The sequence below is a fragment of the Physcomitrium patens genome, chromosome 15 (assembly GCF_059467195.1).
Source record: "Physcomitrium patens ecotype Gransden chromosome 15, ASM5946719v1, whole genome shotgun sequence".
Classification (NCBI taxonomy): Eukaryota; Viridiplantae; Streptophyta; class Bryopsida; order Funariales; family Funariaceae; genus Physcomitrium; species Physcomitrium patens.
Window position 1 is genome coordinate 15,395,674 of NC_143424.1, and position 16,498 is coordinate 15,412,171.

Here is a 16,498-nt window from a genome sequence, read left to right on the forward strand (position 1 = left end):
TTTATACTTTATGTTTAAATTTTTTATTGTTTCTTAAATAAATGGATATTATGATTTTATCTTAAAGTAACATTAAATTAATCTCATGTAGAAGATCTACTTGAGTATGTTATTTGTATTAAAAAAAAAAAAAAAAAAAAAAAAACTTATTAAATAGTATAAATTTTGTTTAATTTTGCCAATGTCTATATACTAAGATTAAATTATTCTTTGAGTTTTTATAAATTAAATTATTTTAAAACTGGTATATTCATTTTAAAATAAAATAATTGATATTCTATTTTTTATATTCTAATTGTAGCTTTATTATTTTAAATATTTTCTAAATCATATTTATATATATGCTTTCTGTAATTAATTGTATCTAATTGATTTGTAATTTTGCAATATTTGTGAATAGGAGTGTTTTTTTGGAACAATCAATAGTACTCTATTATCAATTAAGAGCCAATTATTTCTAGTCCTAAAACATAAATTGTGCAGAAATGTCTGTGACTTACAGGTTGTAAGTCGTCTACTGATTGTGTATTCAAAGCAAGACAAAGAATGCTCGTGGCTGAGTAGGTGGGTTAGAAGTTCACCTGGTTGCATAATAACCTACGCGAAGACTAGCCAGAGTTCAATCAACACAACACAATCACACTCTGAAGTACCGAGATGCAAAGAAGGCTCACCCTCTGAAAATCACCCTCAATCCAAAAAGTACCAAGTTTTAGGGGAATTGTGTTCGTCATAGAATCAGAAGCATCGATGTGGTCTTTCAGTGTTGTTACCTAAGCACAATCCATACCCCACAAATGCACTCAATCGCAACGACACGCAGATCAGGCTCAGTTGATTGATTCAAAGGTTTCAGAATCTTCACCTCAGATTCTACGTTGTTTGATGTAGAGGTTATGAGTTTGATCGCCTCTACTACGAAGAATTTCAATTGGGTTGCCAGCCAAGAGAATGTGGTCAGGATGTTGCGTCCATGGATTTCGTGATCACAGTTATTTGTTGCTATTCACTGGAGTTCAAGGATAATGAGGAGATGATTCGCAACGGAGGTTTCGAGTTGTTTCGCAACTGACACGATGAGATGTCCGGCATCGTTCGCTTGATGGCAATGTTGATTCGTACTTACAAATCATATTGAATAGCAGTGCGTTACGCTGTCGGCAGCTGGAGACGGTCCAACGGTGCATTCTGAACGGGCAAGACGCACTGTAGAAGTGTATCACAAAATGAGGCTTCGACAACTTACGTGTTGTCAGTTCTTAGTCAATGGATCAGAAGCTTCTCTCGGAGGTCGTACAGAGCACGTTCAGATGAAGAATAGAGCGAAGCCCTTGATATAGAACTTGATGGTTGTAATGAGATTCACGTAAACAGCTTCAAATTGCCTCTTCGGATCTTAGTACGAAATACAGATCTGGGCTCGTTTCACGAGGACATGTGTTACAAATACATCATACACGATTGACCTACAGCATCCACATTAGGCAGCAACTAAAGCTTCCTTAGCAATAGTTGACACAGCCATTGTTGCGGCTTTCAGGTCAAGACCACACAGCTTGCCAGTCTTTGACGCAACCATTGCACATGCGTCCTTCGCGTAATCTGGAATGAACAAGTTTGCCTTCTCTTGGGATGCAAAGAGTGCAACTCTGCAGCCCCACCATAGCCCTAATTAGCCCCTGATCATGTCCTATTCATACCCGTAATCATTCTACCTTCTGAACATCATGAAACATCAGAATGGTTCCGAAGGCCACTTACGTAGATTTCTTCAACGCAATAGCGATCTGTAATGCAGCGGTATTTGTGGTCACAACGCCTTTGGAGGCGTTTATCAAGGCTCCCAGCTGCAAAGACCACCCAATTCTCTCGGTAATCGACAAATCTCATTCTAAAGTCTAGACGACAAACCCCAAGAAAGGTTCGATTTCTTTCACACATCTTCATATATAATTGAACAGAAACACGCACACACATGCACACACACAAAAAAGAAGAAAAAAGGTAAAAAAAGAAAAGACGTGAACTTCTGATGGTGGTCAAGCGCATCCCAATAAAGCTTAAGAATGTGGAAAAATTGAAAACTAAACCACGTGCTACCGAGCATACCTGGCCTGGAGTGGTAATGAAGACTATATGCGCATTTTCCCCACAAATCTCCTTCACTTTGCGCCTCCATTTCTCATTCGGAATAACGAACACCACTTTATCACTGCTACAATCAGGTGCAGATCGTCACTCTCAGGTGTTTATTATAAACAGCAAGACATCATCGAAAACAGTAACTACAAAAAATAGTGTCACATTCATTCCCGCAGATATTTACTAATACTGCCAAGTCAAGCCAGACATGAAAGCAAATTCGGGAGAAGAGGTAACTGACCTGGTAGATTTAGCAATCTCTGCCCACATGGATAGGGGAAGGAGGCAGTCCTTGTCCCCCTTTGATGTCATGGATGCACTTGAATCGCATTCAATTCCGTGGAATACCAGGAACTCACCCTCTCTCACACCCGCCTCTCTATACTTGGCTTCAACGTATGCTTTCACCTTACTCCCGATCCCAACTTCCAATGGAGGCACCTCAGTTTTAGGTACATTCTTTCCCATTTGGCTGAGCTCCTCGATCATTTCTGCATACCTACGGAAGCTCACCAATAGTAATCTGATGAGTCCATGGACGGAGGGGCCCTAAGTAGAAGACATCAAGACATTGTCTTAATTTTATTACAGGTACTGAAATGCAAGATGCTGACCTATCCATTGGTTTTTTATTTTATTTTCCCCCAAAACTAGGTGCCCATGACTGCTGCAGACAGAAAGCTCATGGGGTGCAGACAAAATGCCCTGGTGCTATTCACGGCTTCTTTACATCAGCAAGCGGCTTGTAGGGCACGAATTTTACATGTTGAACCCACTTTCTGCCAACTCCAACTGTGGTGCCTTGATAGCAATGTCGAGAAACTTGGCGGCCCCAGCGGCATTTACATCGGGGTATGTATAGCTAACTTTATTGCGTACCGAAGCCAGCCAGAAGAAGATAGACTGACCCAAGCCAGCCAGCTTTGTGGATACCAGCAGGTCATAGTATTCACCCTGATAAACCCGACCAGACAGAGGTAACACTCTCAGAATCAAAAACATCAACCTCATAAAATCACTGGTTAGTAAGTCCAAGTTCCGTCGAGCGCATGAGGCAGCGAGAAATCACTGAGCGACCAATCTCTAATAGACAATTCTCACTCACCTTGATTTTGCCCACGGTCTCAGTGAAGTCCACGGGCCTCAGAAATTGGTCGTCCACGGGATGTACCCACGCCTTCCGAACATTCTTGTTCATTTCATAGGCCTGCAGGAAACAATAACAGCAAGGAGGAACACACATCGATTTCAAAATTAGTGACGCGTAATCGTTGAAACTGAGAGAGTATCACAAATTCGTGCAGATCTGAGAAGAGTGTAGACCATCTACTGCATACAGTGATCCCGTGGAAGATTTTGCACTATTGTAATCAGTGTCCGTTGATTACAGTCACGGAACCGAGAACTTGGATGGTTCTTGTTAGGTTTTTGCAGCAATTCTTACAGCCATGATAGAAAAGAGAGGAGAGTTCAGCTGACCTGCTTGCCTCTGGGAGTCGCCATGACGTCAATCCTCACTCCCGGGTAGCGATTCTTCAGCAGCTGGATGACGGGAAAGAAGAGCAAATTCTCATAAACGCCTCCAGATATCATACACAAGCAGCGTCGAACATCGTTCCGAATCAATATGCCCAGGCTAGCCACTTCTGGCATAAACCCAGCAGGGAAATCCAGGTACCCGGACTCGCTGTCGGGATCCCTAGCAGGCCTGGGATCCTCGGCTCCCTGAGGGCCCTGCGACATTAATTCCCCCATGGTGTCCTCCTCGTCGTCGGCGCCATAGTCGAAAGGGTCGTCGAACCACCCCTTCTTCGCACTCACGACGACGGAGCTCGCATTTTCTAGTCTCACATTCGTCCTGGTCCCGAACGCGCGTAGCTGCAATTTAGAAGGATTCGAGTGCGACAAAGAGGAGGTCGCGCGGGTCACGCAAATGCTGCATTGAGGACAGTTTGCGAGTCCTGCTCCCAGCACCACTTGGGCCGCCATGGCCGACATACCCAACTCGCGAGACACGCAACACACACCACTTCTTCACTTCATCAATCTTTTACCAAAAACGGACTGAATTCTCGCAAACCCAACTGTTTCCCGAGAGATCACGTCGTCTAGAAACTCATCCTTCTTCCTGGAAGCTCGAATTTCCTTTCGTTACAGTACCAGCCTTATCCCTTCCCCCCGCTGTCATAGGGAGGGTTCAAGGCTGTTCTCACCCGGTTATCAACCGCTCGTCTCGTCTTTTTCTTGACTCTTTGTCCGATTACGGAGCATTGCATAGTTCATGGTGGAATTCCGACATGTTCTTTTGACGGAGGAAGATTGTGCTGTCTTTGCGTGAAGAGGTGCCTTGATTTGATCAACTCAATCTTATGTTGTTTTTGGTAAAATTGGCGGCAAATGGGGCGTGTAGGTTGTGTTTTGCTAGGGGTGAAACTGTTGCTGTAGTGTGCTTTCACTCATGTTTCTCTATGAAGCTGATACTTATGTAATTTCGAGGTGGGTTCGGCGTCGTTTGCGGGTCTGAATACCTCTGAGCTATCGTGTGCGCTTGCTTTTTCGTTCCAATCTGCCGTGAACTTGTTGCTTTGGTTTTAGAGGTCTTACCACTGAGACCGCCAATCAGTATCCGCGGATCGATACTCTAATAAAATTAGGTGCGAATTTGGCATGATGTATGTGACTTCGAGGCAAGGGCTGTGGGGTGGGCTGCAGTCTGGGGTCATTGTGCGCGTGCTGTCTTTCTTGATATTAGCCCAATTGTGCAGATTCCGATTGGTATGGACTAGATGGAACAGGCTACTCTGCGAGTGAATCTTCGACTATCTTTACGAACACAACAAAAAACACGTCTACCCGTTCGTCTTGCGCTAACTTGAGCATGACGACTACACCATGGTTGACCCTAATTTCAAAGGTTCTTCGAGCTTTCTCCATTCAGGTGCGAGGTGGTCGTGATTAATCAACCCTGAGGATTCTCATGCTGCCTGGAATGACAAAAAAACTGACTCCACTGTAGATTGTGGACTTCTTTGATGCAATTGCTAGAACCAGTGGGGAACTGTCAGAGCCTGCCACCGTTTTCCGTCTTTATGACATGTTTGACAACCATGATGAGTTCCGTAGGTGCTGTTGCTCGCAAATACAAGGTATGTATTCCCAACTACAGCGAGAAATAAGAAATGGGATTATATGTATGCTAATTTTTTCACAAATGAGTGGCACACCATGAAAAGCAGGTATCATTCAGAAGACACAACCAGGGCCATTCTTTGTTGGCCCCGTTTCAAAGGTACACATCCCTCGGTTTAAACTTGTGTAATACATTCTAGTGCAAGTGACCTGAGCCCCGTCTTGCATTGTGTCCAAGCATACTCGACCTCTTATTCTATGCTTTGTGCATCCGTTTGTTGCCTTTGCTTCTGGAGAACTTTTGGTGTGTGGTTTTGATGAATTTAAACAGGAATGCAGGTTGTGCAGTTGTTAATCAGACTTGTTTGTGCTCACTTTTTGTGAAGGCAAGGATTTGTTTCTAAGTTTACACTCAATTTAGCAGTTTGTCTAGACTAGTCACTAATCATTCAAAATGTGGAGGTTGAGAAAGTGGCATTGGAATTGGCTGGGTAAGACAACGTGGAAGTTGAAGTTTTCAACGTGGTGTTCTGCCAAACTTACACATGGGAAAAGTTCCAGAGGGACATGGTTTATACAGAAACATTTTACTCATGATAAAAATTAGATTATGAAAGTTTGGAATCTTTCGTTTCTGCAATCACTGTAATCTACTTCTCACAATGAATTCTGGTAAACTACCTAGAAGCGGAGGCCGATTGCCTTCATTCTTGGCATTGTTCCCTTCTTTGGGTAGATTCTCAATCACCCAATTCAGGTATTTCACATGGCAGTACAACGGTCTTGAATATATCGAAAATTTGTAGACGTGCACAATTGTAAAGTTTATTGTCTTTTTGTGAAGATTGTGCTTGCAAGGATGGTAATGTCAATGATAATGCGATGTTGCAAAATCCAAAGAGCATTACTAAAATTAATAAAATACTTAATTGTTGTTACATCTAATTCTTTTACTCTTTTTGTTAGAAAATCAAGCTTAATACTATTCCAATTTGAGTTAATGAAACTGAAATGTTTTTAAATCTCAACATTTCAAAGAAATTGTTGGTTTGAAGCAATGGATAGTTGTTTTTAATTTCACATTCTTAAAATTTTAATTTTCAATGTCTACGTGGAATGTGAGATATTTGTGTAAAGAAAATTATAAATTTCTCTCTAAATTTTTTTAATAACTTGTTTGATCTCATGTATTTCAATTAACATGTTGTTTTATTCATCATTAGTATTTAGTGCATTGGTAAGGTATTCTTAAAGAAAGTTTGATATTCAAGAATATTTCGTCTTAAGAATGTAAATATACCATTATAAATGATTTTTTCTAAAAAAATATATGTTTATGTTATAATGCTTGATAATTATATGGCTTATTTTTAAAGAATTACATGCATCATTCAACTTTATTTGCTATATTTTAATAAAACCAATATACATTTAACTTTCACTAGAAATATATTTGATTTGTCTATACACAAATCTTAATTTTTTATACTAATAGTTTTTAATAATCATATTTAATTTTTATTTTTTAGTTAATATCTAAAATAATATTATTTCTATTTTTATATTTTGTAAAATAAATTATGCTTAAATGTATCATATATATATTATTTATCACTCAAAGTAATTTTATAAATACTTTATAATAACTATCTATAATATTAGATCATAAAATGTGTATTTATATAAAAAGATACAAATAAATAACAAATAAAATAGGGAATTAATATAAATAATAAATAAAAATGAAGCTAAGAAGAAAGTGACATTCTTTTTCTTCTTTTAAGGTATTTATTATCCTTGAAATCATTTCAAACAATCAGATAGTGATATTATAAAATGTAATTAAGTGATAGAATAAGTTTTATATATATATATATATATATATATATATATTCTTTTATTTAGTTATAAAATATTGATCTTATGTATAATATTAAATTAAATTAAATATAATTTTCTATAAGTTACAATTCTATAATAATTAGATTGTAATAACAAAAATATACATATATTTTTTTGATTAAACACTAATTTTACATATACATACCATTTATACATTGACATATATATATATATATATATATATATATATATATGGAATTTATAAAGCACAAATGTTTCTAAGAACACAAATGTTTCTAAGAACATTGATGGTAGCTTTACAAAAAATCATAATATTTTTGGTTGAAGATTTTTAATACTCCTTGACTAATATCTTTTAATGACTCTCTACTTAAAATAATTATCCATCAAAATAGATAGTTAAAATAATAATCTGATAGGTTTTCTAAAAGACTAGAGAAAATAAAGAATATAATGTTTGTTACAATTATGTCACAATATATGTATTTTTTATTTTCTTTTTATTATCTTTCTGGTAATTGCATTTTTATTGACACCACCATTTTTTGTCTACCCCTAGCATATATAGCAAAGAAAGCTTAGTATTGCATGAAATGAATATGCATAGTACTTCATTTCATATTAAATCATAGCAATATTGAATCCAAAAAAACGTAATGTATAAAATCACTGACACTAAGTACATGAGAAACATAAGCGATCATAGTTTGACAACAGTTATTTCAAACAGATTTAAATCAGAGTTTGTAACCACATAGAGTTTTCACCTAATACCCGGACCCGTCGTCGTCCAACCACAGCAATGCATGTCCTCGAACAAATTAGACACCCGGTTCTAGTGGTAAGAGGAGGGTATCAGCCAAAAAACTATTACAAGAATCAAAGTATACCTGATCACCACGGTAGTCACCGCCTTGCTATGCTTTTCACAGCTCAATTTGGAGCAGTGCAGTGATCAAAGTGGTTTTCCGCCGTGCCTCGCTAGTGCATTTGAGTGAAGAACGTTGCTAGTAAGGTTGCGAGGACGCTGTAGTCCAACTCTGAGAAAATTGTGAGGAATTGCTTTACTAGGAGCTACAGACGTAGCTGAGCCTTTTGGCTGATTCCAGCCGCAGGGCTAACAATTTAACTCATTGATGAGGTTGAAGCAGGGATCGAGTGAGCGTAAACACGTTGCTCCGAAGACTCGGTTGTAGAACTTTGATTTAGGAAGAAGTCTGCGCAAGTTATCAATTTCGAGGACGGAAAGTACCCCGTTCGTGACAATTAGGGTTTGTGCTCTTTGGATGGTACAAAGGTAGTAGCGAGGTTTTGTTGGTGTGATTTTCTTCTGGAGATTATATGGCGTTTAGTTTTTTCTCCTCGATGATTTTTCCTCTGCGGCTTGGGTTCTCTTCGCAAATGGTGATTGGATGCTCTCATGGTGGGCGCGAGGAGAGTGCTGGGAGGTGGTGTGTGTATGGGAGCAAGGAGTTGCTGTGCTTGTAGCATTGGTGTTGGAAGCGCCCCTGATGGCGTGTAAGTTCAAATACTCTATCTTGAACTCTCTTTTTGTCTCCAATTATTAGCACTGCTGATATTATTTTCTGATTGAAGAGAAAGCTGGAGAATGAGCTATAATAATTAGCGTCTGAAAATTTATGTAACACTGTACGTCAAGCACTGTTTGAGAGCCTCGGATCGTTGATATCCCTTTACTTTTGTGATCTATAAGTGAATGGTTCTTTAGCCATTATTTTTTCCTAATTCCGTTATCTTTGATCCATCTCCATTACTTATTCAGTTGTTCCTGCTTCTTGGCCTACGATTGAAGGTCATATAAGTTTTCTTTATTGCATTTTTAACGTTGAAATCGCCTGCATGACAATTGTATCCAAGTATTGAGTATTAACTTATCTGTAGTTCATCACTGAAAGTTTGAACGACCATGCTCTTGAAAAGTGCATGCGGTTCTACTTTCAGAATTATCAATTTTTTGCCGTTGAATTCGCTAGCTCAGAGTTATGTGAAGGTAACCTTAACGTTATCAAATTTCTTTTTTAAAAACCAGGTTCCAGTTGAGAAGAAACAGAAGGATATCAAATCAAAATCTTTGGGGAAAGTAGAAAGAGCAGTATCAAGCAGGAGCAACATTCATAAATATTTGCGAACAGTGCAAGAGCTCATCAAGAAATCAATATGGTTCAGTCGACGTGTGAAACTGGAGGCTCGGGGCAGGAAGCACATCACGAATATATGGATGATCGTGAGTCCACAAATTCAACCACCCGTTCGTACGAAACAAAAGTCACTGACTTGGACTTGGATAGCTTGGTGCTATGTGCATCGAATCTGTCACTCCATGACCTGACGAACATGGCAATGACATGTCAAAGATTTCGAGATGCAGCATACTCCGATACTGTGTGGGAGATTCAGTGCAGGTTGTTCCTCACTTTACTCGGTCGGTTAAACTTCACTACCAGTTTTGGTTATGTTCGACTATGTTGCCAACGGTTTTTGCAGTTTAGCATTGCCCTGGCGTACTTGTACTCTAATTTAGATTGGCTTCAACGTATCTATTCTTGTTAGTCTTGTTAATCTTTTTATAGGAGTAGCATATTCATGTGAATTTTATGGCTGTTTGACTCAAACCACATTAACGTATGTGCGAATTATTCCATATGCACACCTGCACAGGAAGCGGTGGCCGTCCAAGCAGTTGTATTCCGGACACACATTCCAGTATTGTGGCGGCAGGGATGCCTATGTGGCAAGACATACCGCCACTCAGCAACTACGTTACACAGATCCTATGGACGTGTACGTGCAATTGTTACCAATGGCTGTTAACCATCTGCTGCTTGACGAGGATGTTGTCACAGTTGCACAGGTAAATTCGGGTACGAGTGTTCTGGATTCTCTGAATCGGAGTAGGCTATTAGACTGTGTCATGAATATCATTGCGTCAAACAGAGTGACTGCGACTGCTACGTATTAGATGATGACAGTTTATGACATGTAAGGGTTACCACTTAAGGCTTAGACTTATCTTGGTTCTGATTGTTTCCAACCTGAACAGGGTCCGATCATGACAGTATGGAAGGTAAAGCCTTTTGAAAAGGGACACTTGGACGCTCCAAATGTGTCATATACACTCAGAGATCATAATGCACGGGTTACATGCATGAGGTATAATTCCACTATATTTCAATGATCGCCGAATAAGCAAAGAGATGTTGAATACATTTACCTCTAATTATTATCCAGACCTCGCTTTAAGCTTTTAACTGGCTCTGTTAGTGAAGATGTATTAGTCTCATTTTTGGCTCCATTTTCTCATTTATATGTTCGTAAATTACAGGTAATATTCTTGCCTCTTTTACAACATTTTAGTGCTGTTGATTAAGTGAGTAACTGGTGCCTAGAATGTCAGTCTATTTTTATTTTCTTAGCTGGTAATGGCATCGTTAATGTTCTACTATAATGATTATGCAGGTTGATACCTGCTGGACTTGTGGCATTGCGTAACATTTTTGGTGTTAGAAACATCCTCGTCACATCGAGCTGCGATCATACAATCCGTCTTTGGGGAAAGGTAATGTTCGGGGAAAATACTTTTTTGTCCTTACGTTTGTTCCTTTGTGGCTATGGATGTGTTTCATATGGAAGTTCAAATGTAATTATTTGATCAGTTTTCCCGCTCTGGAGAAAAAAAGACATTATGAAGGTTTATACATTTTCACGTCTCTTTTTATTCAGGGCCGCTCACTTCGGACTCTGCGAGGTCATCAAGGGCCAGTGAGCACGCTTGCAGATCAATTGGTTGGGAAACAAGGTTCTCCTCCAGTCTTAGCCAGTGGCGGCACAGATGGCACGGTTCGCCTATGGAGTCTTTCCTATTCCAATAATAGCAGGGGTCGTTCTCCCCTCTTAGCCACTCTACACGGTCTTGAACCGACAATCAAAGAGCTTGCAGTTGCTGGGTATGATGTTTCAGCCATCATCGTTGAAAGCCTAGTGTCCCCTTTTTCATTATATATCTTTTACGTTTGATTCACGACCGGTTTAAGAGGTGTGTGCTATTTGGTTTGGTGTAAGGTTTTTGTTTGTACTTTTCTTTTTAGTAAGCGTGTGAAACCAGTGCCTTGAATACTAACTGGTTAGGGGTCTTCTCCCCCAATTTCTTGTTGGTTGAAGCCTGAAACTAACGTTGCACATCATTCACTATGCAGGCATAATCCAGCACTTCTCATCAGTGCAGCTAAAGATGCCAAGGTTGCTTTCTGTTTATCCTCTTTGACTCATTCACGGGCTTCTCTAGGCTCATAGCTGCAGCAGTTCTGAAGATTCTAAGTTGTGATTTTTTGTGTTTTTGTACACTTTCAATAATCGTTATCCGTTAAGCGAGATTTAATTGCTGCCTAAACGTGGGTTCTGTTTACAGCTTCGAGTGTGGGATGTGATGGTAACACCTTCATCAGCTGGAGTAGGAGCGTGCGTGGGTACAACAAAGGGGACGTTTGAGGGCATACCTGTGGGCCTAAAAAGCGTAGACTCTATTTGCTATGTTGGTGGAGGCACTACTATTAAAGCTGTTGACCTACGAACCATGTGCACAGTAGCAACTGTGGCATCTCATGCATCTGGTGTTCTCACATTTTCGGTGTCTCCATCGGGAACTGGCATATGTACTGGAGGATCCGACAAGTTCGTTTGTCATAACCTATTGATACTTTTCATAGTCGGTTTTGCACTGTTAGTCATGTGACGTGACATACTGGTGGCATTCGCATTGTCAGATTTGTTCTTGTTTTCAGATTTTCAGATTTCAACACTGTTTCAGATTATTTTGTTTGGTAGTTTGTGCTGAAAGTGTCCTTAAATTCATCTTTATGCATCTGATCATGTGTTTCTTTATTAAACGCCTTCACCAGAATTGCAAAGCTGTGGGATCTTCGAATGGTTGGCGAGTCCCCAACTCCATGGGCAGTTCTTGGTAACCACATGGGATCGGTGCATAGACTTCACTACGATTCATACAAGGTCATAACAGGCGGCACTGCCGATCGCCATGTGCGTGTTTGGAACGCCGAGACGGGCGAGGAAATATCCGCCATTGATTCAACAATCTCTTCCTCTACTGGCACTGGAGTAAGTGCGTTCGCAGCAAATGGCGGGAAGCTTGTAACTGGAACTTGTGGGGAGGACCCTGGCTTTGTGCGTTTCCAGGATTTCTCGAATTGTGTGAATCCTTTGGTTGACTCTAGAACTGATGTCTCTCTGGAGCATCACAACTGCTCAAAGTTTTGGGAAAACACTCCAGATGACGACTGTGACTCTGACTCTGACTTTCTCTCTGCATAGCATTGCAAATAAGTGTAGTGTTTCCATAGTTTATAGTATTATTCCATGCATATAGTACGTATTTTGAACTGTCCTGTCTGAGTTGGCTATCGCTGTCTTTTGTCACGAAGGGTAATAAAGTTGGAGTTCCAGACTTAATCTACTTCCACCAGGGTGCCAAGATCACGCGTCGACAGCTCTCAAGCGTTGGAGATCAAAGAGTATCTTGAGGCTCCTGTCGTTTTTAAAGATTAAGATGTGTTCTCCTGAAGCGGCTGTCGCCACGTCATGTTTTCTGCTCATCAGGTTAGATATTGACCGTTGTTATACGTGGAGTAGTTTTAACCAGTCTCAACCAAGACTCCACAAATAACACGATTGAAGCTCATGTATAGTATCTATAAGGTTCCCATCTCAAAAGAACAGATAACAAAGGCGCTTTTCTCATCCTTGATATGCAGTCCCGTACAACCAATTTTATTCATTTCATGCAAGGACCAGCTTGTGGTCACACAACCATTACGATTGTGTGAACTTTATTGTCTCTGCACATGCTAATCAATAGACCAACTAGTCATGTACTAATGAATTGGTCTACTGTTACCATTGTGGGGAGTGAGATGCTAGATCGATGACTCCAAGGCCTGAAAACACTTGCAATTTGACTTTGTTGCACGCATTAACTATTTGGTACCTTAGTTCGTTGATCCACTGATTCTGGTTTTAAGCTGTTTATGATCCTTGAGATGCTTCGATAATCGAGAATCATGAAAGGCTAAACAAGAACATCATTGGAGAGTTGGGGGACGTGTACTAAAATAGGATCCACCAATAAACATATATGTATGTAGAAAAATAAATAAATAAAAGAATGTAAAATCTACCCACCTAAAATTTAAATGACCTGCCACACAACTTTGTGGTTTGAAATTGCCTCAAGGCGCATCATGCTTAGCCTTGGTTTCTTTGCAATGGAGGGTTTGTCAATCTTAGTGACCTATTCATTAATTCAAGCAAAAAACCTCAAACATCCTTCCATTGGTGGAGTACTAACACTTACTGTTTAGAACAATTAAGAGGAATCTTGGGTGTTTGAGGGGTCATTGGGGTGGGTTGACTTAAGATTTAGGTTGATTTAATACTCATATATATATATATATATATATACATAATGGCATGCCAAATAAATTAGTTTGCAACAATAAACTTTAAGAACATATGAATCTAATAAAAAATAAGATAGCTAGTATACTAGTATACATAAGATTCCTATGAATAACCAATTTAAGAGTTGTTTAAGATATATGCAAGATATCCATAAATGTTAAAATTTAGTCTTACAAATACAAATACTTCAATCAATTATTACATCATTACAAGGCATACAAATTAGGTTCAATGAAGCATTATCTCTTTATGATTTTTTGTATATATAAAAAATAAAAAATTATTTTACATTCTATATGTATATCATAGTCAATATATTATTAATGTTTTAAATTTTTTTAGTAGTTCATATATATATATATATATATATATTTTTTGTTTTTTTTTTATGATGTTATAATTTATAATACAACTATCATACAATATATAAGATGTTCATTATAATGTATTAATTTTTAAGTAACACATATTTTAAGATGTTTTTTATGACAAATATTTCTTCAATATTTTGGTATCTTTAACTAGAATTTATGAGTGTGTATATATATATACATACATACATACATATATATATATATATATATATATATATATTGAAACATGATATTATATATTTTCACTCTAAAAAATTATATATAATTATTAACTAAAAAATAAATTAAATAAAAAACTATTTTTTACCACTCAATTTCATACCACATCAAACTTTGTTTTTTATTTTTTATTTTTTAATTGACTGAAATAAAATTATATGTTAATCATAAAAATATTAAAATTGAAATTTCATTTAGATTCATATTTTGCTTTCTATTTCCTCAAATCTTATAGTATTCATTTTATTCTCCTTGTCTTTATTCTTGTCTTCTATTCTAATTTCTCGTAGTCTCATGGAGATCCATTGCAACTAGTCTTTTTGAAAGCTTGTTAGCTCCAATGTCATCATATTACCAACCGTTTTTTTTTTAGCATTCCAAAGATATCGACTAGACACACCAAAGGCTCCAACTTGAAGTAGGGTCTTGTTGAAGTGATTGACAAGTCTATTTCCACTGTGTCTAAATTTAATATTAGAGGCTATACTTCTTGCTACATCTAAGCCAATAACAACCACACAAATTAACAAAAACACATTTTAAAACATGATTAGGATCTTGTTTCTTTTGACAACACTTACTGTATTGCAAAGATCTTTTTAGGTAATCAATTAGATATGTGAGAAAATAGAAAGCAAAATATGTATCTAAATGAAATTTGATTTGAGGAAATAGAAATCAAAATATGTATTATTATTAATCATAATATGTATTATTGGCTTTGATTGTTTTATATCCTTATGATACTTCTTTCAAGATTTATAGAGCAATCTAATTTCCACCTTTTTTTCTAGGATGCATAAGTATTATAGTTTGTATTTTAGTAAAAAAAAATTAAGATGTAGATATGAATCCATCTGAACTATGTATGTAATTTTATATTTATGTACTAATTTTAGAACTATTATTTTTTGGATTGGAGATCTTATGGATTTTTGAAATTAAAGGCGAGAAGAGGAGATGAAGAGAGAGAGAGAGAGAGAGAGAGAGAGAGAAGTGTATTCATGATTGGCAATTGAAGTGGATTATGATCAATGTTATAACAAACTATGTAGCCAGGTTTCACTGTCGTCATTGAAGCTATAGAATAGTAGGAATTTATCTCTTTTGTGTGTTTAGAGAGATTTTATGGAGCCATAGTTGTTGGTTGAGTTAGAAAAGAAGTCCAAGCATTCAACAATAGGTGTCACAAATATACTATAGAATGGACCAAACAAGACGTTGAACAAAAGAATTTTAAGAAAAAAGCTAATAAGAACTTGATTAAATCATTTGAGTACAAGATCAACACCAAGAAAGGTAAGTTAATGCTCCAAGAGATGTGTTGTCTAGACTAATATCCCCTCAGTCTTGACTCCTATGTATATTAGGTATTAGGAAGCTTCTCAAGAAGTTTTTATGTTGTTTGAAGATGAAGTTATCTTAGAAAGTTTCCGGAGAAGTTCTCATATTAGCTAAAGATGAAGCAATCTTAAGAAGCTTCTTGGACAACTTTTTTAATCTTTTTAGACCTTTTTAAAACTTATTAGAATATTCTAAGAGTCTTTTAAGAATCTTTTATAATTTGATAGAATCTAATAGAATATTTTTAGAATATTCTTATTAAATATCTATATCAATAGATTCTAATAAATTTTTCAAAAATTTACAAGTTTGAAAAATAAAAAGAGATTTGTGGAAGATTTTGAAGATTGAGGAATGCCAATGACATTCTTCTCAAAGCAGCGCCATTTTATGTTGGCATGTAGCAACAACCTTCTTATCAAAAATAGAAGAGGGATTCAATAGTTGTATCCATAAGTAGATCATATTAAATTAGTTCTTTGTCTTCATCATCTTCTTGTATGGCAGAGTTGCACTTTTACTTTTGATGGAGCTAGAGTCAAATGTAGGAGCCAAGTTGAGAAGAAGAAAAAAAGAATACTAATGGTTTCATTGTGTCTTTACAATTCTCCTATTGCTTGCCATTATTACTATCAACATAGAACCTTCTTAAACAACAAACTAGAACAAATCTATTTTAACAAAGTAGGAATATAGTAGATAGAAGGGAGAAGGGAGAGAGAAGGGGTGATGACAACAATTATGTCGGATAAAGAATAGAAATAGAAAGGATGGATTAGAAGAATAGAAGATGAGCACTTGAAATGGAAAAATTTGAGAGGAGAGGGGGTTGGGATAGTAGAGGGGGGATACAAACATGAGCAAGGATTGGAAATAGGAAAATGGAGAGAAGGAGGTGTAATGATGGTTTTATTAGGTGGATCAATTTAGTAAAA

General features: G+C 37.4%; 2 protein-coding genes and 1 long non-coding RNA gene across 3 annotated transcripts; 2 read left to right on the forward strand and 1 right to left on the reverse strand.

Annotated features, from left to right (window-relative positions):
- Positions 1 to 1,347: 1,347 nt before the first annotated feature.
- LOC112292637 (photosynthetic NDH subunit of subcomplex B 1, chloroplastic) lies at positions 1,348 to 4,153 on the reverse strand. Its single transcript, XM_024541305.3, has 7 exons — positions 3,622 to 4,153; positions 3,248 to 3,349; positions 2,906 to 3,096; positions 2,384 to 2,641; positions 2,110 to 2,212; positions 1,762 to 1,847; positions 1,348 to 1,649 (listed from the first exon to the last, which is right to left on the reverse strand). Exons 1-7 carry the CDS (start codon positions 4,138 to 4,140, stop codon positions 1,481 to 1,483), a joined length of 1,428 nt encoding a protein of 475 aa, XP_024397073.1. The 5' UTR covers positions 4,141 to 4,153; the 3' UTR covers positions 1,348 to 1,480.
- A 191-nt stretch (positions 4,154 to 4,344) lies between these two features.
- On the forward strand, positions 4,345 to 6,078 carry LOC149987776 (uncharacterized). The gene is made up of 2 exons (XR_016506802.1): positions 4,345 to 4,484; positions 4,908 to 6,078. It is a non-coding gene; the product is annotated as an uncharacterized LOC149987776 (long non-coding RNA).
- Positions 6,079 to 8,042: 1,964 nt separating this feature from the next.
- On the forward strand, positions 8,043 to 12,618 carry LOC112292803 (uncharacterized). Its single transcript, XM_024541633.3, has 9 exons — positions 8,043 to 8,652; positions 9,185 to 9,557; positions 9,814 to 10,006; positions 10,196 to 10,305; positions 10,612 to 10,711; positions 10,876 to 11,099; positions 11,349 to 11,391; positions 11,561 to 11,823; positions 12,051 to 12,618. The coding sequence occupies exons 2-9, from the start codon at positions 9,313 to 9,315 to the stop codon at positions 12,478 to 12,480; spliced, it is 1,608 nt and encodes a 535-aa protein (XP_024397401.1). The 5' UTR covers positions 8,043 to 8,652; positions 9,185 to 9,312; the 3' UTR covers positions 12,481 to 12,618.
- The last annotated feature ends 3,880 nt before the right edge of the window (positions 12,619 to 16,498 follow it).